The 27,607-nt window shown below is 39.1% G+C and overlaps 1 protein-coding gene across 11 annotated transcripts in view; it reads left to right on the top strand.

The window, feature by feature from the left end:
* Positions 1-27,607, top strand: part of MYT1L (myelin transcription factor 1 like) — a 305,413-nt gene that overhangs the window by 274,819 nt on the left and 2,987 nt on the right. For 7 of the 11 annotated variants that reach the window (XM_040599195.1, XM_040599201.1, XM_040599198.1 and 4 more), the window contains 5 exons: positions 2,326-2,409; positions 3,754-3,975; positions 21,823-21,914; positions 23,658-23,767; positions 27,338-27,481. In XM_040599195.1, the coding sequence (XP_040455129.1) occupies positions 2,326-2,409; positions 3,754-3,975; positions 21,823-21,914; positions 23,658-23,767; positions 27,338-27,481 (652 nt within the window). The remainder of the gene's footprint in view (positions 1-2,325; positions 2,410-3,753; positions 3,976-21,822; positions 21,915-23,657; positions 23,768-27,337; positions 27,482-27,607) is intronic. The other 4 variants (XM_040599202.1, XM_040599205.1, XM_040599200.1 and 1 more) reach the window with 1 other exon arrangement.

Raw genomic sequence — 27,607 nt, 5'->3', positions numbered from 1 at the left:
CTCAGAAGCTGTCTGTTGGAGATGTCTGTTTAGAGGACCTGAAAGGTCTTAGAATTTTCTAATAAATCATAGTGCCGGAATAGAAAGATCTATTGCAAAAATATGATGCACTGAAATACCAATAAGTACGTGATAATTAAATTGATTTAATATGTAGAAAACATTAAATCATTAGTCAAGGCAGAAGCTCTTCGTTCAGATATTGTTATGAAAATGTCATCATCTACAAGCATACCCATCTGTACACCTACTAAAAAAAGTATTGCTTTCTGAGGCATTTCTATTAACTATTTAATTTTCATAGGCAAAACCTAATGATTCTTACACAGTGGGTACGATGGGTCTCACAGGTAAGCTAGGGATATCTGTAACTCCTGTCCTTTCCCCTTCATTTCCAGATTTTTCTGTAATCCCATTTTTCTGCCCATACAAGAGAGCAACGAACCAACCTGTTCCCAAACTGCCCCCTTGCCCCAGAGCCTGCTACCTGTTATTCTAAACCTCTCAGGCTTTCTTTCTCCTGCCTCTGTCTTCTTAGAGATTATGATATTTTTATTTCTGAAGAAAACTGTTTTTAGTTTTGGCACAGGATTTCTGAGATTTAGTTTCTGCACAGGGAACTATGGTACTTCAGTGTGCACTGTGCAAGTTGGAATAAACAGCAGCTTGCTTTAAAAAGGAAAATGGTCAGCTGCATTTAAACTAGAAAATTAAATGGGATGAAAGCACAGCTCCAAGTGTCAGACTACAGATGCCTACACTATTAATTTGTTAGTATGTCCCCTGGCATGGTACTGACCCAGGGACACTGAAACTCTTCCAGGCAATTCTCAGACATGATTTGGGGCTCAGCATGGGACCGGATCATTCTTCATAAGCAATATGGGTGGAGCTGTCCTGCTTACAAAGACAGAGAGTTTAGCTGTACTGATGTGACCTGGCTGGTCTTCGGTCAAAACAGCAGTTCTGGGTCCCTCCCGTTTACCACTGTAGATGTAGCCATGCCATCTCACTAGAAGTTCCTAGGTAATACACTATGTCCAATATCTTGTGCTAACATTCTTCCCTTTAATTGATTTATTTATGACTTTGCAGCATGTAAACTCTATTTTTGTCTATTTTTCATTTACTGCCACAGAATTCTGTCTGTGATTGCATCACCCTTTTCTCTGCTTGATTGCAGAAGGTGCGATTGCATCACCTTCTCTCAGTCTTCACTGGTCTTGACAAGACAAAGTAACTGAAAATTTTGCTACCAGTGTTTCTGCCTCTTCTTCCTGACAACAGGACCTATTGTACAACACTGAAGTATCTTTTGTCATGCTGGAAAAACAAATAAAAATTAATCTCCTATTTTGTTTTCTTCTCGACAGAAAATTTTCTTTGTTAACACTAATTTGTCTCTCATCTCAATACTTTTGAAGGTGGTGTTCTACTAATGGATTTCTTTTTTAATGTTGATATGTTAAGATGGAAATAATATTTAAACAGAAGACAAAGCATGGTTTTTTGATGGACATATTTGTGTCCTTGGATAGCAACTACTTTAAAAAAATCTTTAAATATCTGTTGTCAAGTTTACTAAATGCTTTCTATGATGAATTCTTCATATGCAAAGGACAAGCTGAGCTTATAAAATCTTGGAGTAGATATATCTTTTTCCATGTTGTGTAGTTAAAAACAACATTCTCAGTGTCTAGTTAAAGCTAACATTGCTTAACCTAACATGTAACTTTGTCTCTACTAAATCTTTTTGTCTGGGTGAGTTCTGAGCACTGAAACTCTTTCTCAGGAAGGCACTGTACAGCTCTCAGCTCTGCCACTTTTTTATTCAACCGTTCTACAGGATTCTTACGTGACATTTGAAAAGGTCTGATAGCGTTCCTAATGCGCTCCCTACAGAAATCTTTAGTCTTACCAAGAGATCCAAAGACTCCTTTTGAGCCTGTTCTTCCATCCCTCTCGGACATACAGAGGACATGATGTCTCTCAGCCCTGAAATACTGACTTCTGTTCCTTGTAAAGCTGTCGCTGCTTGCTGCTGAGTCAGCTGGAGGGACTATTAGTCAGGGAGTTCAAGAGCTCCTTTCCCTGGCTCCTTGGGGACTGCCTGTGTGTGGTCTGCACGGTGCCTGCAGTCCTGTCCTGCATCACGAACTGAGATACGCGGATTCCCCCTCGTGGCTGCATACTGCAGCTCTCCTTATTCAAACCACTTGGAAAATGGGCAGGGTTACCTGTTTTGCAGGTTTTTCGAAAGTGTATCCCTTGTAAACTGTACCCAAGAATGAAAAACTGCATTTTAAAATGTTTTCTTTTACTCAGTCTTTCAGGCTGTCCGCGAGCAAAGAAAAGTGGAATCAGGATAGCACAAAGCAAGGAAGACAAAGAAGACCAAGAGCCAATTAGGTGAGAACAAATATTGTAAAAGGGCCTTCATGTGCTTTATAAATTCATACGTATCTTCAGGGTTTTTATTAAGTGTTATTGTGTGATAGTTATCCAAGAGCCAAAGGCCACGCTGATTTCTATGAATGGACTGCAAGTCAAGGATCTGTGCTGACCTTTATGGCAAAGGACGCAATGTTCAGCCAAGGATGCCATTCTCTATAATTTAGTAAAAGTTTTAAATATGTTTTTCACATGAAATGAACAAAATTACCTAGATCTTTAGCTCCCAAAAAAAAACTTAAATGTGTTTGCATACTAAAGACAAACCATTCATGCTAAATAAAGTAGTTACAGGAATAGAGAAATGAGTATTTGTATGAGATTGCTGCAACAAATCTGACTGTTAATGCAGTTTGCAAGAGGAACAAATGCCTGCCTGTAGGTCTTAATTTCTTTTTACAAGGTTCTTTGACATCAGTGACCACTGAAGTCTGTGGATTTAGTGACTGCTTAGACCATTCAGGACTGGATCCTCAGCAGAGAGTTGCAGCCATATTTTAGTGTAGGACAAACAACGAAGTAACTGGCCTTGTTTTGACATGTGTTATGTAGTAGTGTACTGAAAAAACATTGTTTTCCTCACACATTTCACTTTGAAGATTCTAACCTGTTCCTTCTAACCCTGGTTATTTGTTTTTTAGAAGTATACAGGGCAAATGTATGGGGGAATTCCCAAGTAAGGAAAACCATCAGATGAATACGAACTGCCTTCATTGATCTCTCTAGGTTGTAGCACTAGTTTGTTATAATCTCGCCTATTCAGAGAGTGGTGAAAGGTGCTCAGCATTTCTGATGAGGTGCTATGATCACTTCATGCCTAACTGTTTATACCTAGCATTTGCAGGACTTCAGACAAGTCTTCTTTAGATTCCATACACATAAATAAAATGTACCAAGGATTATACTAAGTAGGATTTTATGCTTATAGAGTTTTTATGGGCAATTTCCCTGCTAAGCAGAGCTCAGTAGCCAACATTTCAATTCCAGCGTGGTATTTACTGTAATGAACACCTGCAATTCAAATAGGTATCTCACTCCTTTTGCTGCTATTGCACAATATCAACAGCTGTGACTTCGTCTGCTGGCTAGCCTCCTTACAGTTTATCAAAGAACATAGTTTTTTCATAGTAGTAACGTTCTGCTTGTAATTTTACCTGCTACAGGGTATCTTGACTATTTTTAAGACCACAATGCGTGATTGTTCTTTTCTTTTCATGTCGGGTTTATTTTGACTTTATTGTAGAGGCTACCAGGTATATGATGGCAAGACAATAAAGTTTATCTCATCTATCTGCTATCCAGATGTCCAGTTCCTGGTTGTGATGGTCAGGGTCATATAACTGGAAAATACGCGTCCCATCGCAGTGCATCAGGGTGTCCTCTAGCTGCCAAAAGGCAAAAGGATGGGTACCTAAATGGCTCACAGTTCTCTTGGAAGTCAGTGAAAACGGAAGGAATGTCATGTCCAACCCCAGGATGTGATGGCTCAGGACATGTCAGTGGTAGTTTTCTTACTCATCGTAGGTGAGTAGCTGGATTATATTTTTCACTTATGCTTATTATTTAAATTAGATTAGCAAAATTTGAAATACAGCTTTTTGTCATGGCATTTCTCTCTTCCTTTTGAATTCCATTATTACTTTGAAAAATAATCTTCCTACATATATTTGTAGATAACTGGACATCAAGATGCACAATTGTTTTTTAATGCAAGTCCTTGTAGATAGAGACCTGAATCCAAATCTATAATACACAGAAAATTTTAGGGAAAAAAGTGTGTATGACAATACTATAAGTCTGCTACTGCTTTATTGAGTGCCTCTGGACAAATTACCTTAGGATAGACTTTGTAATAAACATCTGAATTCCCTTGATTTTCAGAGATGTCAAACACATTAATTCCAAACATCAGAGCATGGAACTAAAGAATTTAAGGAACCAGTTCCTTAAATGAAGTACTTTTATTCATTTGGTAATGAAAATGTTTGCTCAAAACAATAAATGTAGAATACAACAGATTAACTCAAAATAATGGATTACAGATATATGACAAAATAAATACAAAGCCCAATTTTTCATAAACTTAGCAAAATAAGAGAACTTCAGCAATGATATTTTCCATCGCTTTTAAAAGATTAAGGAAGAGAAAGTGGCCAGTCTACTAGAGATAAATCTTGCTGCCATTTTAGATATTAGGTCATGAGGAAGCCAGGGTGTTCTTAGAGCTTTGGGTGGAAATTTCAGCCTGGACATGATTATAATGCCAGAGCAAATTTCTTATTTTATAATCACTAATATAAAACTCTATTACTTCAAGTATGTCAAGCCAATGTGCCTAATTTCTCACCCTTCTCCAGGCAGACCTCAGCTGAACCTCTGTACCGTTAGTTAACTAAACTAACCTGATCTTGTTTTGTACTCAGTTCTAGATGTAGAGGTGAAAAGTGTAATTCTTCCTTCTCTTGCCTGTAACTATTATTTCCTTTGATTCTTTCTTTGACACTCCTTTCTAGCTGAACTCAAAAGCCTTACCTGAAACCTCTAACTGTAACCTAAGCCTAACTGCAACCTCTCTAGACTTCGTGCACATAGTTCTTATTTATTGTTTAGGTTCAGAGTTGTTTTTCTACTCTGTGTTTGTATGGTACCTACCACGAAGGGATTCTGGCTCATGACCTGAAGTGCTACCTAAATGGTCAAATGTATTACATAGCCTGCAGCTCCCATAGGATTTAGGGAGCAGCAGATGGAAAAGCCCCAACCATTTGTGCCGATGTCCAAATGTGGATTTAAGTTTCTGACTTTCAGTAAAATATCAGTATTGGTGTTCATATCCAAGTTTAGCTTTCTTCATAATGGTGTAACATTTATTTAACTCACAGAGATCTGTCATTAAAATTTTGCAATTATTTTACCTTTAGTGGAAAGGTACAATATAATTACTGAGAGATTGCTTTCAAGGAGTATTTACATAGTATTTACATTTTCAAGGAGAAGATTCTTGCAACAAGAATAACTGACTTCTAAAAGAAACACACTGATACTAAATATAATTGTTCTTCAGAATTAAAGGGCAAATGGTACTTGAAGGGTTTGTGGTTTGTTTTTTTTTCTATAGGAATGTTTTCGTGAAAAAAAACCCAATAAAATTCAAATTTTTTTAATTTTTTTTTTTTTTGCAATAGAGAAACCTAAATATGACGTTGTCCTGGTTTTCAGGTTTCCATTATGCACATACTAGCCATGTGCTTCCTTGAGTACCATTATCTTAAGCATAAACTGAGACATGTAAAAGGCTTACCTTGTAAGACCAGTTTTGGGGCAAAAATGTCCATTGTTAAGAGGAGAGCACTAGATGAAAGTTTGCTTAAAAAGACTCACTGAAGTAGACTGAGCTTACTTAATTATCTTCTTGTAACAAAGTGCTGATATTCTAAGTTGTGTGAGCAAGTTTAGCCGTTTCTTGAAGCGTCTAAGCTATAGCAATATTGATAACAAGCCATATTATTTTAAAGATATGATTAATTCTTGTAGAATTCTTAAGATGCTGTTAAAAGGGCTTAGTTAATTTTCTCACACAAATAAAAGGGCTTGGAGCTGTTTTAGATGCCTTAGGATAAGTTACATGGCCTCCAGCTGTTGCTCAGAAAGGTAGGTCCAGTGCCATATTTATCAGCCTTAGAGATATGTCTTCTCAAACGGCATTTCATACCTGTATATGGAAAACTGAATTGAACTCTGCACAGAGGGTTCAACTTCAGAACAATTCACCTACCTTAAGAATCTGCTTGTAGGTGAACAAGATGCATTTACTTTTCTTTCGGTGAATGGAGTCTATGGGTCCTGGAGAGTTGTTCACCTCACTCAGTGAAGTAGACACCTGCCTTTAATCAGAGTTGTATCCTAAATGTCACTGAGTGTGTCAATGGGGAGTGGGATTCCCCTGCCCACGAATAGGTACTTTATACCATTTGAAGTGTTCATAGGGTGTGCAAGGTGGACGTACTGGGTTGGTAAAAGTGACTGAAGATTTGTGAGAAACTCCCGTTCTTTGATTATGGCAGCTGAGAGCTGACCATGGCTCACAGGGGATCTGGACGGGTGCTGGTCTTGGTAAACGAATGGGCCCCAGAGCTCCATGGCCGCTTTGACACATAGTTCCCATGCAGACATTTAAACCTAAGTGTCCTAATCTGGAGTTCAGTCCCACCTAAACCACAGACTAAGAATTTCCTCACCTAAGGATGAAATATTCCCTCACTTTTAGTGTATCCATTTCATTAGGCTGTGGTCTCATCTTCTACTTCTGACAACATTTTGCTGTACAGCTGTGGCTGTAAATCTCAAACTCCGCCTTCTGAAAAGAAGCAGTGCTGTGACAGCTGCACACTGAGACCAGGCTGATGTACAGTGTTTTGCAGGCATAGATGTGTTCAGCATGCGTGGGGAGAAAGCAGGGCTAAGACCATTAACTGAGTCAGTAAAAGCTCCTTGGGAGGTAGTAGTTAAAAGTCTTAATTTTTGTCAGGATGGATTGCTTTTCTCCTAATAGGTTATTTTTCTTCCCCAGTACAAGTATTTTTCTATCAGCAGACTTCTCAAAGCACATGTATTAATTGCAGGTGTAGTTATCCTTAATGTGTTATTTGAGATTTTTATATTCTGCTGTATGCCATTATCCAAGCAGCTGTACTATGGGAACTGGAACAACAGACTGCCTTGTGAGAATGATGCCAACTGTTGAATTTATTTATGTATATATATATATATATGAGAGAAGTTTTTGAGGCAAAGATTTCTTAGAGCTGCTGTTGCACTTTGTACACATAGTGTCATTCCACTGATATCAATGGACCCTGGAAATGATTCACAAGGGCTGGTAAATCATCCTTTAATTAGTTAAAAACCTGCTCTAACCGGTATCACATAGCCTGGAATTTAAATTTATGTGTATTTGTTTGTACATGCTTCTGAAGCAGAAATAAGTAGTCAGTGGAAAAAGTCACATATTTCAGTAAATTTGAATCCTACCCTATGAACAAAGGCACCAGCAGAGGCTTCTGGTTTTTTTAATATTTGCCATGCCTGTCTGCAGAAATTTCTATGGATAGTTTTATTTTGTCAAGGAGTTTGCACAGGAAAGAATAGCAACAGAGGGTTATCAGTAGGGACTTGAAGCATAGGATTAAGAGTACTGTGCTTCAAAAAGGCGCCTGTGCTAGCAGGAGAGGCCAGTGTGAAATTATGTGACCTATCAGCAATATGAAAATGAATTGGAAGCCATGTAAGCATGGAGTCAGTAGATAGGTAAATGACATAGGTTATAATGAAATGTAAATTAGTTATTGTATTACAGCTTTCCAGTTTGGTTCCTGAACAGGCCCTTACATCCCCATATTTAATTTAAGAAAATTTTTCTGGATGGCATGATTTCCAATACTGTAATCTGGGGGAACTCAGAATATGGTTGGATTTAGCAGCCCTGCTCCTTAGCACAGGAGGGGAAATGTGCTTGGGCTGACTTTAGTGGAAATTACATGCAGAAATGCCTTTTCAGATCTAAAACAATGTTCTTGCTCCCATCTCCTGCCCATTTTTATTTAAATCAGTGTTCACCCATTTCAAACACACTAATGTGGCTTTTAAATTCCCTTTACTATGGAGAACTGTTGCTGTTTAATCCCGGTAGGGAGCTCAGCCCTGCACAGCTGCTCGCTTGCTCACTCCCAGCAGAATGGGGGAGAGAATCTGAAGGGTGAAAGTGAGAAAACTCGTGGGTTGAGACAAAGACAGTTTAATAAGCAAAGCAAGAGCACACACACAAGCAAAGCAAAACAAAGAATTAATTCACTACTTCCCACCAGCAGGAAGGCGTGCAGCCATCCCCAGGAAAGTAGGGCTCCATCACGTGTAACAGTGACTTAGAAAGACAAACACTGTATCTCTGAATGCCCCCCCTTCCTCCTTCTTCCCCCTACTTTATATGCTGAGCATGACGTCATATGGTCTGGGATATCCCTGGGGTCAGTTGGGGTCAGCTGTCCCGGCTGTGCCCCCTCCCAGCTCCTTGTGCACCCCCAGCCTGCTCACTGGTGGGGCGGGGTGAGGTGAGGAGCAGCAAAGTCCTTGCCTCTGTGCAAGCCTGCTCAGCAGTAACAAACGCATCCCTGGGTTATCAACACTTTTCAGCACAAATCCAAAACATAGCCCCATACTAGCTACTGTGAAGGAAATTAACTCTATCCCAGCCAAAACCAGTACAAAATCATATGCTAGTAGAGCTATAATATACAAGAGATGATCAAATTGTAAGTATTTTCCCCATTTACAAACTAATGCTAAATAAGGATGAAAATGTACAGAAGGGGAGTTTTTCTTTAGTGTACTCTACCCTTGCTGAGGACAATGGGTCTCCAAGATCTGTAAACAAGTTTATAGAATAATTTTGTATTTGGGCAGCAAGGGCGTGCTACTGTGTTTGCAAAATGTCTAGTGTGCTGGGAGGAAGTAATAAGTAATGGACATCATGCAGTGCCTTTTCCCTTCTGAAGGGATGTATGTAGAAATTGTGAGGTGGTTATGGGAAACGTTTACCTATGACAGTTATGGTCTATCGACTTCATGCACAGGAAGGTTTAGTTGATGGTAAGGCTGTCAGAAAGCCGGCAGAAAGATAATAGCAGCACACTCAGATCAGCCATTGCCCCATGTGTATGTCCTGAGGTGAAGGAGCACTGCCGGTGGTGTTTCTCCTAAATGTTCTAGGTTGGTCACAGCTCTGAGCTGCACAGCTGCATTGCTAAGCTTGGGAACAGGCAAAGATGAAAAGACAAAAAGATTAAAGCTCAAGACAGGAGCTGCCCTCTGCAGCTTCTTGCTAGAAGCAGGCAGATACTGACACTCACACAGATCCTCAGAGAACCTCTGAGCTCCCAAACACTGAAAGCATTCAGGACATGTCAAATGTGAGGGAAGGAGGATGGAGATAGAGATTTTCATGTGCAGATCCTTTTTCTCATGAAATAGGCTTTGCTAGAAATAGATATTGTATAAAAAACCTGTGTCATCGACCTCAGCTCCTGAAGGAAAGGTTTGCAAGTGCCACCTACAGTCAAACCTCCTGGTGCTCAGGGCTGCAGCTTGAGCCTGTGTCCATGAGTGCCAAAGGGGCAGCAGGTCTATAATCCAGATGCTTTGATGTGCATCTAGCATGTGATCTGCAAACATATGCGAGTGGCTGCAAATATGCTCCTAAATTACTGTAGAGCTTTCAATCTTTGTTTACCTAAAGCCACATCCTCTCTTAGCATCAGCATTTTTCAGCTTCAGCTCCTAAAAACGTAAAAATACATAGCATTAGTTCAGTGAATGAGTCTTTTGGAAATAAGCTATATGGTTAAAAAGGGCATAGGGAGGCTTTGTATTATTCTGATATTTTTTTTTTTTTTTGTACATAGGCTGGCAAGCTCTGTTATTTGAGCAAAATCAGTGCTGCAGAGTCTTGGACTGAAGTAGCCTTTGTGTTGACGTAGTGTTGTATGAGGCCTATAGTTAAGACAGCAGGACTTACATTACACTAAGTTGTCTGAATTCTAAATGCCAGCTAGTCCTTTTGGTTCGTGGATAAATGAATGTGCCCAGAATTTTGATGGAGGTAATCAGTTCCTAGCAGGTGTTGGCCTTTTGGCAGGATAGGAAGCTTATTTGAAATAAAGCCTGAATTTTAAAAAAATAATAATATCAGATATTTGCAAATAAATGTAGAGAGAAAACTGAGAAGCATTATTAAACAACTGAAAATATAACGTTGTTATATCAGATCTGAGATTCCATATATGCATATATATATCTATCTCCGGTGCAGCATTCACTGTGGACTAATGCAATTTAAATATATCAGAAGGTGCATACTAATACTGTGGTTCAGTGATGTTAACCACAGTGCAAAAATGAGATATGTCATGATAAAATACCTTGTGTAAAAAACAACAAAAAGCAATTCACAGAATCACAGAATACCAGGCTGGAAGGGACCTCAAGGATCTCTGATCCAAACTTTCTTGGCACAAGCATGGTCTAGACAAGATGGCCCAGCACCCTGTCCAGACAAACCTCAAAAGTGTCTAGTGCTAGGGAATCTACCACTTCCCTGGGGAGATTATTCCAATGGCTGATTGTTCTCATTGTGCAAAACTTTCCTCTTGTGTCCAGTTGGAATCTTCTCAGGAGTAACTTGTGCCCATTACCCCTCATCTTTCCCTTGTGACTCCTTGTAAAAAGGGAGTCTCCATCATCTTTGTAGCCACCCTTTAAATACTGGAACATGATGATAAGGTCTCCCCTAAGCCTTTCCTCATGTGGTTTCCCAGCCCTTTGATCATCTTTGTGGGCCTTCTCTGGACCTTCTCCAGCCTCTCCACATATTTTTTGTATAGCAGGGACCAAAACTGAACAGGGTATTCAAGTGTGGCCTGATAAGCACTAAGTAGAATGGGATAATGAGTTCTTTATCATTGCTGGTGATGCCCTTGTTGATGCAGCCCAGCATCCTGTTGGCTTTCTTTGCTGCTGCAGCACACTGTTCACCCATATTGACCTTGTTGTCCCCCACGACCCCTAGGTCCCTTTTCCACTGAGCTGCCCCACATCCAGGTAGATCCCAGCCTGTGCTGTGCTCCTGAATTATGTTTTCCCAGGTGCAAGACCATACATTTTTCTTTGTTGAACTTCATAAGGTTCTTTCTAGCTCACTCTTCCAGCCTATCCAGGTCTTCCTGCAAGGTGGCTCTCCCTTCCAAAGTGTCCACTTCCCTACTCAGGTTTGGTATCATCAATAAGCTTCATCAGGGTTGGCTTGATGCCATCATCCCGATCTCTTATGGATGTTAAACAGCATTTGGCCTAATATCAGTCCCTGGAGGACACCACATGTGACTGGTTACCAGTTTGAAAAGGGGCTATTTACTGCCACCCTCTGGGTGCTGCCTGCCAGCCAGCACCCCACCCACCACACGGACCACTTGTCTAGGCTGTTACACATCACCTTCTCTAGGAGGAGGCTGTGGGAAACTGTGTCAGAAACCTTGGAGAAATCCAGGTAGACAATATCCACCACTCTCCCCACATCAGCAAGCAAGTTACTTTGTTGTAGAAGACAATCAGCTTTGTCAAGCACGATCTGCCCTTGGTGAATCTGTGCTGGCTTTTCCCAATCACATACTTCATTTGACTTGTGACAGCCCCAGGAGGATTTGTTCCATAACTTTCTCAGAGACTAAAGTAAGACTCATGGGCCTACAATTTCCTGCATTGTCCTTTAAGCCCTTCTTGTAGATGGGGGTGACATTAGCTCTCTTCCAGTCTTCTGGGACGTGACCCAGTTGCCGCAACTTCTCAAAGATTATGGAGTGGCCTCACAATGACATCAGACGGATCTTTTAACACCCTCAGGTGGACATTGTCAGGGCCCATCAGTTTGTAGGGGTCAAGCTTCTGTAATGGTTCACACGCCAACCTATCCTTCACTGACGGTGGGTCTGTGGCTGAATCAACCTGGATTTTTGTTCCCAAGGCCAGGGGCTTAACAGTGCTGCTGAAGGCAGAGGTGAAGAAAGGTTTGAGAATTTCTGCCTTTTCAGCATTGTTGGTGACTGATTCACCTCTCCTGTTTAACAGTGGGCCAGTATTTTCCTTCTGTTTCTGCTTGTTGTTTACATAGCTGAACAACCCTTTTTTGTAGTTATTGACATCTCTGTCCAATTTCAATTTGAGCTGAGCTTCTGCTTTTCTAATGTACCTCTGCATGCCCTGGCAATGCCCTTGTAGTTCTCAACAGGTATTCATCTGCTTTTCCATGTCTGGTACGCTTCTCTCTGTTTTAAGCTGACTGAGAAACTTGCAGTTAAGCCAGTTGTGAGCATCCTTTAAAACACAAAGAATCCAAACTGCCAGATGAATTCTCAAGATGCTCTAAACTTCCAAAATACCATGTTTGTGATGAATTTGTGTCCAGCAATTATATCTGTAGGGAACCAAAGGTTAAAAAGCACTTTTGAAAGGTATTCCTATGCTACGTTGAAAATAACGTTGAAAATGATAAAAACTTTGCAGGGAGGAAATATTTCTTGTTCTTCCATTATAAAACATAAATATTATCAAACTCCACATTTGTAAGAAGCTTTTAATATGCAACTCATTAAATTATTTGATAGCATCTATTTCTAGGCAGGTCTCCTGTCAAGTCAGCTTTTGTCCTTTGTTTCATTTGTTGCTACACTAAGTTGACGGAGTGCCACTTCTGAGTCAAAATTAATTCACTCTTAATTCTCATTGTTTCACTTTTTCCCTGGTAGGTTTTTTTAAGTTGCTTAGGGTATTTGTTTGTTTTTCATCTGCCTGTCCCCTCCCTACCATTGACTTATTTTGATGTTTCCCACCTCTTTTTTTTTTTTCTTACAAGCTCTATGTCACTATTCAGCAGGAGAAAGTCATACAATGTAAAGGGTATAGAAAAACAAACCAAACTCACTGCATTTAACAGTAATTACAACTGACAATAATGTGTCATCATGGTGACATTGCTGAAAGATGACAGTCATGCAAATGTGCTGACATTTCCAAGAAGGCAAAGAGAGAAACATGACATTAAAATGTAATAATGATATACATAAAAAAAGAAAAATATTGAACGGGAATCTGTGAGGTGGATCCTGCAGAACAAAGGAATTTTTTACATAGGAATTTTGTGTTGACCCATAAGCTCAAGGGAGAAGGTTCTTTCTAAATTGCTTTTCAATACCTTCCTGTTCCCATCCTCCTCCTCCTCTCCTGCTGCATCTGTGCTGGCACTCTTCCCTTCTCTGTCCCCATGGCTCCTGTTTGGTCTTTCTTCCTACTTCTGTGCTCCTCAGTCCTGAGCATTTGAGGGAGCTGGCCCTCAGGTAGCTTCTCCTGAGCACTGGGAGAACAGGACAGGTGGTCTCACTGGTGTTGCTTCCAGCAAGCAGCCCTCTGCTCTGGCCCCTGCAGCCACACAAAGTATCTGGAGGCTCTGGCAGCCAAACACTAACTCACATTTACTGAGCATGTCCTAGTGACAGTCTGTCAGAGGTATATGATTCTGCCAAATCTACATTTGCTTTCACGAGGACAGCAGAATGCCTCTCTAAACTCAGAGCAGTACCCCATGAAATGTCAAGTTTTGCTCCAATTCACAATTAGAGAAATTCACTGAATCATTTGGGGATGTTCCCCCCCCCCCCCATCACTGCTTCCAGTATGTTCAAAACAAGATATATGGACAAAACAGTAGTATACAAGTATATTCCGAGGAATGGAAATTTTTTTCCTATGACGTTTGGAGAAAAACTGAGCCTGGCCAGACACCTACCATGGAAGATTTCAGTCAGATCAGTTAAAATTTGGCAAAAGTCTGAAGTGACTAAATGCAGAGCCTGGTTGATGTAAAGAATTAGGCCTTTTGACTGTGGGTAGTTTTGCCAGCTTTTTTCATTACGAGCTGGAAAGATGGAGTAGCATTTTAATCAGATGTATAGTCTATTAAACTGGAAGGCTCCTAACAGAGAGCTAATCTAAAAGGACTTAAGAGGTTTACTTACCTTCGGAAAGTCAAGAAGAAAATAATATGAAATTCATATTAGAAAAAGCAGACTGCACAATATAAACAAGAAAAATCATTTTGCTGAGCAGACCTGACAAATGCCAGCAGACGGTAATTTGTACAGGTGCTTGCAATGTGACATCTCCTTGATTTCAGACACTTAGCAGAAGCTCTCTGATTATAATCCTGTTTGTCCTCATTCCAGACATAGCCCATAAAAAAGCAGAGATGACTGGATGGCTTTTCAGATTTCAGGTGGGACAAATTTTCCACTTGTACCTTTTTCTCTCTGCTGTCTATACAAGTGCCTGGAGAAACTGTGCTTCATTTTAAGTGCCTAAGTGAGCTGGACTTGGTCACTAGATAGATCACTTGAAATATGGAATGGCCTAGGAGCACTAATCAGGGGTATGTAGCTAGAGATACCCCTTACCTATTTATACACAGGGAAGTCTCCGCCTGTTTTCTCCTTCACAGTACATGCCCTATTCAACTGACCAGTAAATCCACTGGTCTTCAGGTCATCTGTCCTGTTGTATGCAGTCACGGGGCATGGGAGAGGCTGATAAACTGCAGTAGCTAGCCCCCAGCTCCTGGGACACTCAGTGGTGCCCCATGAAGTGCACACTGCTTCCCTGTAACCTAGTGCTAGGGCCACCTGTAAACCGTGTGATGTGCTGCAGTGCTTCCCCGGTCACCGAAGAATAAATGAGAGATTTTTGGACAGTCGTTGCATCATTGAGCAAGAGCCAAACCTCTTTCCCTGTTCAGGGATGATACAGGTCAAAGCTCATTAGCGCACGTGAGAAGCCCACCCACAGAGCCTCTGTGCTGACTAAGCAACTTCAATTAACAAAACGTGATGTAAATTTGCCACAGGACTACTGTGCCCAGATGAAGGGCAACTTTGGCAGAGCTCTTACAGTTCCAGCATTTCAAAATTCATTAATTGTTTTTCTGGTGTATGTTTATGCCTCAGGGGAATTCCTTTCAAACTGAGTCTGTTCTCAGCGCCTTTTCTCTCAGTTTGGCAATGTTTACAGTTCTGCATAATTTGTATTTTTGTTTTTTCTTACCTGATGCTTGTTTTATTCTTTTGTTATGAGGGATGGGCATAATTAACCTATAACACTACTTTACCTTTTGAATCTCAAATAAAAACCAAATACCCTCTCGTCTTCTGGGTATCATAGCACTTTGTATTGTTATCCATTTGGTGCTTGACCAACCAGATTTTAATGCTACTATTAACCTTCCTCCTGTAAAATAAGGAAGTAGTTCTTTCCTGAAAGTCTTTGTGAAACAGTGATCAGATATCATTAAAATAATTTTGAAAAGCTTACGTTTTGTTTTAATCATGATGACTATATTTGTTTTATGGCCACTAGGGTAGTGTTTTCATTTTTCTTAGTTCTGGAACCAATACGAAGGTTCATCTAAACAGAATAAAATCTCAGCTACTTTCCTCAGCAGCTTTGGAAAGCAACTTGGATTAGGAGCTACCACTTTCCACGTTAGATCAAGCTTTTAGTCTTTTTAGCTTAGATTCCCCTCTTGATTGAAAATTTAAGTGAAAGTTCTTAATCACCAACATTCACCTGTGAGTTGTAAGTGCACAACAACAACAACAACAAAAGCTTTAGCCAGGGAACAAGACCTAAAAAAGGCCATATTAATCAGAATTGTTCTTTTCCAGTGAAAAATTCTGAAATTGAGCTGAACAGACAATTTTTTCCAACACTGCACAAAGGCAGTCAGGGTTGTGTGGCCAGTGGGGAGGAGAAGAGATTCCTCTATGAGTTGCAGCATTCTCCATGCAAACAATACTAGCTTGTTTGCAAAACCTCTCTCCTGGATTCCCTTTACTTCACAGCTCAGTAAGAAGCTGGGGAAAAGCCAATCACCGTTGAATGTAAATAAAAATGAGTGCTGGGCTAGGGAGGGGTGCTTTTATCTCTGCTGGAGTTGTGCATAGAGTGTTTCATCTTTGAGGTGTTTAGCAGAATTTACTCATGGGAATAAGCAGATCACTAAAGCTGATACCTTTCAACATAGAAAAAATGAGTGGTTCATGGATTTAATATTAAACCAAGGAAAGGGCTACTTTGATCACTAAGTGTGATCTCTTAACTTGAACTTCAAACATTACCAAATAGTTCAAGAGCTTAGTCAAAAAAAGTAAGGTTTCATCCATTAACAAAATAAAACAGTAGTTTTCACTGTGATCTGTATTACCCTGAATTTCAGAAGGATTTATGTCTGGGGCTTGTTTTGGATCTATCTCTAGTTAAAATAGTTCCCTTGAATGTGACTTGTTTCTTCCTCTAGTCTATGGACAACGTTATTTTTAATAAACTGGAAAAGTCTTTCATTTTCTTAACTTCTTGAAAAATTCCTGTCATAGTGAACCTATAAACATCTTACAGTGTTTATAAAGTCAGCCCTCAGGATGCTTTATGGGTACTCCAGGTTGAGGCTCTGGTTTCTTTACATCCTGTTCTTTCCTTCTTTGTAAACTTCAGTACTTCACATGCCAAATACAAAAGTTGCATTTTATTTGACCTCTGTCTTCTCCTTTCCCACATCCCTACTTCACTGTTTGGAAAATGTTTTCTTCACTTGACAAGCCAAGTACAATTCCTTCAGCTTCAAGAGGGACCAGACTGCATCTGTCTGCTGAGGCAAAAAATGTATTTAAAAAGAGCACGGCTAGAACCCAGATAACTAGAATCAGTCACCCAGGCAATTGTACCAATTGATCAATGATCCTCCGCTCTGATGGCCTCTCTTGTTTGCATCCCTGAAAACAGTGCAATTGCATTCTTGAAGGAGTTCAGGATTTTAGCCCACATTTATTTGTTTTTAAACTAAATTTCTTGGTAAAGTTGCACTAAACACTAGCTAGATATCCCTTTCAAACTTTTTTCCCCACTAATTTCCCTTTTATTTTGGGACCAATTTCACCTTATTTTCTAAGTCCGCTGACTAAATGTCAAGGCATGGGTTGGAGTAACGTCACCATCCTAAACAAGTCTAAACAAGAAAGAATATTCACATAGTGATGCAATCACCATATACTCTTTATCCTAATTTGTGCATATCTAGTCTTTCTGCATACCTTCTAGATGGTTGTGTTTCTGTTAATCACTACACTTCAGGGCAGTTAGGGTAAGATGTAGGTGTACATATGGATGGACCTTATTTTGCAGAGTTTATACAGCTGCTAGCACTTCACCTCTGCATGCCTCCATTTATAAAGTCTTCCTGTAAAAACAAGCCTGTTTCATGCAGGTTGAACTTGCAAGGCGTAAAACGATCACCCCTTCTACCTGTCAGTCCTACAGGTGTATAGTGTGTAGAAATGTCTGTTGCATGGGCAGTACCATGCCCTGCAAAGCAAAGCTGCATGATCGGTCCCACCTCTCTGTTTATCACCCATGCCCAACTAAAGCGTTTCCAATATCAGTGGTGTGTTATGATCTCAGAAGTCTCCAGCCAAGCAGCAAAAATTAAGACCTTGAACTCACAGCTGCTGCTGAATCAGGAACTCTGAGGAAGCCAGAAGTTGGGTATTTGCTTCTCACAGCCCCACCAAAATGCTGCTGCTTCAAGCCCTGTGGCATCCACAATTTGACAGAGATAAATGATGGCTCAGTATGTTTATACTGTATTTACTACAGCAATACCCCAGCAATGTTAGAAAGCCTTATTAATTTTGTATTATGGAAAGAATACTCAACTGTATTTATATTTTCTTTTGCACAGTTTCTCATGTGTATGAAAATAATGGCAGTGGCAAGTGAGATAACTGTGATGAATTCTGCTAGTTCTTTCCTGGAATGAACAGGCTGCAGAATTCCATGTTTGTGTAAAAGTCGGTATAAAGTTTGTTAAAACACAAGAAATAAACCAAAGCAGGATCACACACTAATTCCTCTTGTAACAGAAAACCTTTGACAGGCATCAACTGTAAAAGCTTTAAACTTGATGTGAGGATAAGTATTATCCATACCAAAACTACTATCTAGCATGTTTCTCTTGGTCTTCTTTTGATTTTTTTGGAGATGTTTAAAGCATGCTTTGTTTAACTCTTAATGCACTGAAATGGCTTTCACTTGTACTCTTGTTTGCCAGTCATGGGTAGACAAAATCTCAAGAGATTTGAGACAAATACAGTCATATCTACTCCTTTTTGTCTTCTGTCTCCTTCCACCCCTGAGTCTTTTAGAAATCTCGAGCCACTCCCAGTCTCACTCAGATCTCAATTCAAGCTTTTTGGTTAACTTTGCGCCTCCATGAGGATCAGCCCTTGTATAGCAGTCCACTTCTGGTGCGATGCTGACTTAGTCCTGTTTTTCATCTTACCTTTCCATATATCCTGCCCAATTTTGGTTGTTTGTAACTTAGAGAAAGAGCAGTTACCTTCAGGAGAATTAAACATAGTCAAGAAGATAGAAGGGAAGAGGTAGAATTTCCTTGCAGAGTAGAAGCTTATCCTAAAAGCCCTAATTTGCTTCTTAATTATTTAAAGTATTTTAGGTAACTTAATTAAGAATAGAGCTGAGCAAATAGGATGCATATTGCTATCTTTGTCTTATTAATTTATGAAGATTTTAGCCAAGTTAAATAAGATGTAGTAGAACTCAATTCTCTGTTCTAGATTAGTATCTACATCATCAAAATTTTAAGTGGCTGCCTCAGGAAAGTCAGCTAATCCACAATATACAACTAATAAAGAGGCAGATTTGCTGGTAAAGACCTGTAGAGGAAATTGAAGGTGTGCTCTGGCTTTGACATCTTCTCATGTTGAATTTCATACCTCTGGGAGTTTTGAATGCTCTCTTAAATTGTGTAAAGACACAAGGAAAGATAGGACTTTCTGTTCGTGCATGGCCTCTTCTAAGGACAGACCCATAGCAAGCTAAAGGTAGTCATAGTGGGACGTGATGCATATATTAAAGCCATGAGTGTAAGGGTCAGGAAAGCAAAAAGAGGTCTGTGATTTGGGCATGCAGTTGCATGGAAAGAAAGCCCTGTTGGCTGAAGCCCTCCTCTGTCTGTGCATATTGTATTAGATACCAGTGGGTAAGAAAAAACTAATCTGGCTACAGGATGTGGAAGCCTTCTGCATCCTCACCAGCAGGCCCAAAAACAGGCAGCCCTTTGCCTTTCCCCTCACTAAGTCATGACTCACCTTGGTGCCTTCCAGAGGAAGGTAGACCATCCATGCAGAATGACTCTCCAACGTTCCTGCAGCAAGAATAGGGAACGGGACCCAGATCTTTTTGTTTCCAGTTTATTTAGGCAGAGGGCATCTGATGCCAGTGTGCCTGAACTGCACCAGAGGTATAAGTGTCTACCCTTGCAATATATATCTTTCCAATGGAGACAGCATGGGCCAGAGACAGTTGCTATTAGGCAGCTAGAACGTGGCCACCCTGTTTTGTAGAGTAGGAAAGCTGGGCAGTGTGAATATGGGAACTTGTACCTGAGGCCTCAGGGTGAGAGCATGATTTGGAGCATGGTGAATATACCAGTAGAGAGGTCACCTTTCAGACAAGCTGAGAATATATCTACAGGTTTAGGCAGTCCTGAAAACTAGGTGTATGTAATCGTGGTCTGGGAATAAGATTGGGATTTTGGCACTGAAGTTTGGGTGTAGGCACACCGAGACACCTAATGCTTCTGAACTCACTTCTTTTTTGTTTCATTATTCTTCTGCACTTTCAAGTGCACGGTTCTAGCATCCAGGTTTCTTGTTTAGGGTTTGAATGCCATACTTATGGGCTGTTTGAGGGATAATTTTATTTTGAGGGATTCCCTAGGTTGTCATCAAACAAGACTTTTAGAGAGGCAAAGGCTGCAAACCAAGATGAGAATAAACTAACACAGTTCTTGTAACACCCAGTGACGCTAACTCCTGAAAAAGACTGAGGGCCAAATATGAGGAAATTCATTACATCAATTGAAAGGATACAAAAATTAAGTCAATTAAATGGTGCAGAAACTTGGCATATACTATTCCAGTGTTTTTTTTCCCCAAAATGGCTAAGCCTCTCCTCCTTAATTTTCCTCAAGGCTCCCTTTGGGACTCAAGAGGACAGTTGATTACAGTCACACAGTGAGACCATAGCAGAGCTTGGAACAATAGTTTGGCAACCTACCACCTAGACTACAGTGAAAAGCTACTGGATGGTGCTATTTCTTGATGCTACTAGTGCTGTTCTATTATATATCTTCTCAGTAACAGTATAAAATATTGAACAGTGATTCTTTTGCTCAGAAAGGGAAATTTTTTTAGATATTTTTCTGGGAAAAGTTTGCCCTTTTGGATGGGTGCACTTGATAATAGTAGCCCAGGATTTTCAGAGACACATTTTAATAATTAAACATTATATTTAAATGAGTAGGTCTTTATTTAAATAAATGCTTTTAAACAAAGATACCACATTCCTCAGAAACATGTTCCACATTACAGAGAGATTATTTGAGTGTTAGCTTTGAATTTGATTTATAAAAAAAAAATAAAGCTCCCTTTTGGATCTGAAGAGGAAATATAAATGTGACTGTGGGCAATGAGAAGGACATGACGTTACTCAGTTTCAATGGCTATGAAACCTTACATGTTGAAGCAATAGGGAACCATTTAAGAAGTTTCCAAATTCCTTTCACTGCTAAAGCTTGCTTAAAGTAAGACTATAGTTTTCCATTGTTAAATTAGATTGAATGTGTATTTTCTCTTACCTGTGATAGTAAAACTACATAAAGATGTGATTTTGAAAAGGGGTATAGTTTGGTGTATAAAATTATTTATAAAATAGTGAGCACTGTCTGATGGTTATTTTTATTTTTACAAAAAGACCCGCTAAGAATCCATTTGCTATCAAACTGTTTTGTGTGGTGTAATTAAAAAGCTTAATATTTTGGCAACATAGGAGACAAGTGATAACTGAGTCTACATCCGTAAGTGTAACAAGCAGACATTATAAGAGATATATAGCCCTCATCAAGGCAAGGTCATTTTTATGGGAATGACTTCTCTTGGGCTTCAACAAAAAGCCAACACATACTTATTTTAAGAAACAATTTAGAAAAGGGCAATTTAGCCAGCTCAGGAGGTGATCATAGAATCATAGAACCATAGAGTGGTTTGGGCTGGACGGGACCTTAAAGATCACCTAGTTCCAACACCCCTGCCAAGGGAACACCCTTCCACTATGCCAGGTGTCTCAAAGCCACATCCAACCTGTCCTGGAACACTTCCAGGGATGGGGCATATGATATTCACAAAGAAAATCATAGTTTATAAGAGCTACTCATTTGCATGTGAGAGGTAGCTCATGTCCCCTTCTCTCAGCATTCAGTTCCATGTTTGAACATATGAATTAAAAAGGGTGGAAGTTCAGAGTGGGAACATGTAAACTCAAAGGGAAGTATTTACACAGTAACTGTTTTTAAAATAAAACTTGTTAATAAGAGCATTGTGTTTTTAGAAAATGGGACCGTTGTTCCCAGGCTTATAATTTTACAAGATATATCTGACTTTTATATTAGCTCTTTATCCAAAAAGAATTTGGAAGAAAGAATAAAACCATGAAATCGCTACTGGTAAGTACTTCTTTTTCAGACTAACATACTCATTCAGTGCTGGGCAGTGAAGATAAACTTCAATACTGTTTTTATTACAGGTTTGGATTACAGATTTATTTTCAATGACCTATCAAAATTAACAAGCTCCTTACTGTTCACAGTTTATCAGGATGCCCCAGAGCTACTTCAGCAATGAAGAAAGCAAAGCTGTCTGGAGAACAAATGCTAACAATAAAGCAGCGGGCCAGTAATGGTAAATTTTTAATCATTGCCTTTTTTAATGTTACTTCTTTGTAAACTAAAGTTATCATTGCTCTATAGGCTTTTTTTCGTACATGTGTATATCTTCTTTGTATACATAGTGGATTTACTGTCAGTAGACATAAAACTGGGGTTTCAGCTGTGGAAATCTGAGCCAGCAGTGGAGTGATCAGACTGGTCTGAGTTATGGCTACATAAATCAAAAACTCTAATATATTTCAAAGTAGAACATACCATTATAATTTTCTGGTTCACATCTCATTTGTCAAAGGTGGATAGTTGGTCTTACATTGTTGCAGGATTCAGAAGAGAAAAAGGTTTGGTTTCTGAAGTGTTAAGTCGTCATGAGCTGTGGCTCTGTAACCTCTGGCAGATGTAGATGGGCTTGTGCCATTTTGTCTCCAATAATCTGCAAACCTTCCTGCAAACCCTGAGTTGCAGGGAAGATGATGAAAGTAGCTTGGATGAAAGTCAGGATAGTGCCCTCATAGCTGAAGTGCAGTAAAAGCAAAATGTAGGTGCTTCAGTTCAAATGAGTAATGCACAAAAGGCTTGTCTTCGGGGTCCTGAGTTTTCTTGGAAAACTTTATGTAGTCACTTAGCCTGTGACTGTGCGTGCCTTCTCATCTGCTGGTGTTGACTGTTTTTGAGAGCCGCAGAGCATTTCGAAACAGTGCAGGAGGCATTTCAGCCCACACTGCCAGCGCAGCTGGAGAAAGCACTGGCTGTCTGTGTTCAATAGCTAGTAAGCAAGGGGTGGAAGATCTGGATATAATTTTCTCTACAACTGGGAAGTACTGAAAACTGTATCTGCCATGCTTGGGAAGAATGCCTTGAGGAGCAGTATATGGGTATTTTGGGTATTCCGGGGAACACACAGCATCCTTCCTATTAGAGTCAGGCACTGTGAAAAGGTATGCAAGGTTCATACTACATTAAGAAGAAGAGACTGGGAACACCAGTTTAGCTTTAGGAGTTCAGACTTCTATTTGCGAGAAAACAAGTCTATCTCTTCTCAGGATTATTTTATACTTTGTTATAGTAACTAAAAAGATAAATAAATAAAACCTATACAGTTTATTCCTGTCTGAATCCTGAAAAATGCAGGTATCTTTAAAATTCTGTTCTCTAAATGTTTATGCAATAAAAACTCAGAAGTCATGTCCATTTTGCAAATTATTCCGTATGTCATTATTTAATACCCTTCTGAACCATGAAATTATTAAAAGCAACAGCAGAATCACAATATATCCTGGTACATCAACAAAATTTCACTGTGTTGGGAAAAAAATCTTCTGAATTAGTTACAAATGATTTTGACAATGCTGTAATATCAAGAGATTGGCATGTTAATATATTTTATTTTCCTTCAATAGATCTGTAAGTGGTCAGTCTTTCAAATAATTTACATATGACAGTAGAGTAGAATTTTTTTGCTGCAGGTGCATTTAGTATAATATAAAGTTAAATCAGTACATACAAAGAAAAAGGTGTGTCTTACTGATCCTCTAGGCATTTCAAACACTCTTGCTGGAAAATTACTGCAATTTTTAAAAGAAAAGTAGTGGAAAATACATTGGTTTAACTTCAAAAGAAAAGTTGAGGAATGATTCCTTTTTCTTTTTTACTGTAATACTTTTACCTTAAATAAATTTATTTTCAAATATGGAAATAATTAATTCTCTGAACTCTGATTTAATTATTTTAACACCCCTTTTATTTTTACATCACACAGGTATAGAAAATGATGAAGAAATTAAACAGTTAGATGAAGAAATCAAAGAACTAAATGAATCCAACTCCCAGATGGAAGCTGATATGATTAAACTCAGAACTCAGGTAACAGTTTTATGAAGCCCTAAATTCAGGTGCTTTTTCTAGATGACTAATTAAAGGAAATACAGGAAATATATGTTTCTTGCATATTAAGATTTCTATCTCTGATTTGCCATTTATAAAATCAGAAAACAATATCCATTATTCAATTTACACATCAGTTACCAATCAGTTTACAGTCAGTTACCAAAAATAATAACAATAAAAAAAAGGCTTAATAAAATATATTCTTTAAAATAATTGCAAAAGCATGACCTGTCATGGTCAGCTTTGTATTTTCACTTGATAAGGCTATGCCTTTCTAATAGCAGTTAAAATATTGTGTGACATCATGGTTATCAACATAAGTTACAGGGTGAAGGAAGGAGTCCAGGTGAACAGCATGGCTTTTGCCAGGTCTGTCTTACAGAGGAAATTTAGATGGGGAAGTGAATACCTGTTACACTTCATCATGTGGTAGACTAAGTGCGGCCCTTGGCAGCAGGAGTGGTTCCACAGATCCAGCTTAATGCCTTTTAGGTTCCACATAAATCTGTTGGGGGGGAGGGGGGGAGGGAAAACCTAACATTAGACCATTATTTAAAACCTCATTATTCAGCAGTGCTAAAACTGGATGGAAAAAGCAAAGGAAGGAAAATAATTGAATTCTTTCCCTAGCATTTTCCAGTGTCCAGCATAGCTTCTGGTGCTTTTTCCTTCACATGATTTAAGCACAGTCACCAACAGTGAGATTTACCACAGTTCTCAAGATTTATCACCCTTTAATCCCATGGTCATAATCATGCAATTGATCTTGATGGAAACAGAGTAAACTGTTCCTTGTTACTTCTTTGCTGCTTGTGGAGAAGAGCACCATGTTCCTTCTCCTCCTCCTCCTCTTGCATGCTCATAAATAGAAGGCAGGATCTGCCTTTTCAACTTGGGGTTTCTTTTACTTCTAAACCTTAGCCAAATTAATATTGAAACCTCACATGAGTTTCATGCCTGTGTTCAGGGTTCTACTGTCATTATTCAGCCTTTATAGGATTTGACTTTTGTTTTACACAGTTTTCTGATATGACTAAATATAGCTGTAAGGTATTGAGGAGAAAATCTGCAAGAATGTAAAGCAAGAAGAATAATGACAGGAAAATTATGTGTATTTACGTTGGAGGAATTTGGTCCTAAGTTTTGAATCTGGTGGCTTACAATATGCCTTACGTTCTCTTTTGCTTAATACAGTGCTGTAGGTGCTATTCACACACAGATTGATGTAGCTGAGATTTTAAAAAATGTAAAGCAGTTTGGTTGTTATGTGTACATTAGGTAAATGCTCCAGTTGTCAACAACTTTCTGCATTTTTAATCTTATTTTTGGCCAGATGAATAAAAAATATTAATAAAAAAGTTATGATAGCACTATCACATATACATAAAAGTGTATTGAGTTTCAAAGATTTAGCTGGGAATTTTGCAGCAAGTTTTAATCCGAAATGAGTACAGAAACCACACCTCAGTGGTCTTAGTTCCAGCTTTCATATCTCAGACTAGTGCCTTTGTATATTCTTAGAAATCAGATTAGGTACTATGTGGGATCACTGCATATTCTTGGTAAAAAAATCTCAGCTGATGATTTCACCATCAAATTGAAAGGATTATTTTCACACCTTCATGCAGCAGATTTAGAAGAAGTGTAGAATGACTGCCAATGATATATACTGTCATGAAAATAATTAATAGGATTCTAGAACATAGAACTACAAGAGACCAAGAAATACTGTTTTGTCAACCAGTCTTCTTCCCTTCCTACTTCCCAGCTCTTCCTAAGCCAATCCTGACAGATACTTGTCTAACCTGTTCTTTACTTCCTACAGTAGAGATTCCACAGTCTCTGGGCAGTCTGGTCTAATACTTACCTGTTCTTACCGAACTAGCTACTGATGCCTAGCAGAATATCCCAGCTGAGTCAAACTTCACAAAAATTCAGAGACCTCGGTTTTTAATTCATACACTCTCCTGAAGACAAGCAATTTTCATTTTCAATATGTAGGGAATTATATTGTAGTAATTATCAAAGTCAACAGTTCCTTTTATTTGCAACAGTAGAATTATATTGAACATAAAAAAATGTTTGCTGATAAACCTTTTGAAGATCATTGTGCAAGCTAGATTTCAGTAAGACTTCACAGGTGGGAAACACATAATGGGAAAATAGTGGAAGTTCTGTGAAGTTGCAACAGTCTTGTTAAATAAGGATTTGCATCCTTATTTGTAAAACGCCCTTTTGAAAGTTACTTCTATAAACTAATGGGCTGTATTTCCATAAGCAGACTGAAACTTTAGGTCCAGAATGAAACTTGAAACATCTACCTACCAGATGGTGCCAACAACTTCCTAAAACTTACTCACCCATGGTCAAGTTAATGCTAACTTAAGAATCTTTTGCCCTTCTGCCTGCTATTACTGCACAAACCTCCAGTCTTCCCATCAGCATTTGAATTGTATCAATTCTTCCCACAGTTCACTGTCTATACCAGTGTAGAAATGGATAAAGATTATTTTGATAATTCAAAACCTTATGTTCTTTGGCATTTTTTCCACTTCTCTGACACCTTTTTTTCACCCTCTTGACAATCCATATTTTAACCTACACACACACAAAAGCACACTGTACACTTCATAACAGATGTTAACGGTTGTCATGCAATGTGGAAAGTAAGGATACATCTACAGAGGAAAGTGTAGACAGGTATGAGCGAGCTCTGCATGGGCTCTTGACGAGGTGGACATAACCCAGCGCTCATCTGAAATCCTTATAGCTTCATTAGCACAGTGCTCTGCACAAGCTCGGGTAAGTTGCCCCTCAGCAATGCTTTTTAGTTCAAGCAAGGCACCATGCAAGGTCAGACCTAACTTGTGTCTGGTCACCAGGGAACACAGGCAGAGCATACTCTCAGTTGTCTTCACCTGTACATGTAGTCATGCCCGAGAGACCCACTCTCCTGGCTATGTGTAAATTTTCTTCAGTTCCTTCAGTTTTGCAAGTCACTGTATGTATTAGAAAACTTACATTGCAGTAAGGTGCAGTTGTTCAGCTTTCAAAAGCAGCCCTGTGAATTTGCATAGAACCAAATTATACTTACAGAGAGCTAAACACTGGCAGCAAGGAGCTGTGCATGCTTAACTGAGTAGATGTATATATATACACACATCAGAAAATACAAGAAATACATGACTTGCTGCAGAATGTCCCTAAGCTAGGCTCCTAGGAGTAGAAGTGTTTAACCACATAGGTGAACTTGCAGAACTAAGGTCCTTCTCAATGCCTTTGAACTCAAGAAGAAAATCTCTAAAGCACTGGAGTCAAATCCAAGTTCATTCATTATTACCAATGCTAAAGAGACAAGCTGTTAAAGTCATACAATGTGCAATAGGAATAAGAAACTCTTAACAATGGGAATAATTGCAGGTTCAAGCAAAACCTTTTTAAGCCATTTTCTCCTTTCCCTGCCTGGTTTTTCTGTTATCTGTCCCTTCAGAGAGTGCATGCTTTATAACAGCTTGCCTTATATTACATTGTACACAAATTTGTCCATTTTAGATTACTACAATGGAGAGCAACCTGAAGACGATAGAAGAGGAGAACAAAGTAATTGAACAGCAAAATGAGTCTCTTCTTCATGAATTGGCCAATTTAAGCCAGTCTTTAATTCATAGTCTAGCTAATATCCAGCTGCCACATATGGTAAGTGATTGAGAGCACAAGTTAAGGAATTTGGCGATCTTCAGTTCACTTCATACAATAGATTTCTTTTTTTATGTTTATGTTTCATCAACCAGTTGGATATTTGTGGTAACAACACTGAAACCA

Source organism: Falco naumanni, chromosome 6, assembly GCF_017639655.2.
Source record: "Falco naumanni isolate bFalNau1 chromosome 6, bFalNau1.pat, whole genome shotgun sequence".
Classification (NCBI taxonomy): domain Eukaryota; kingdom Metazoa; phylum Chordata; class Aves; order Falconiformes; family Falconidae; genus Falco; species Falco naumanni.
This window is presented reverse-complemented; position numbering and strand designations above follow the sequence as displayed.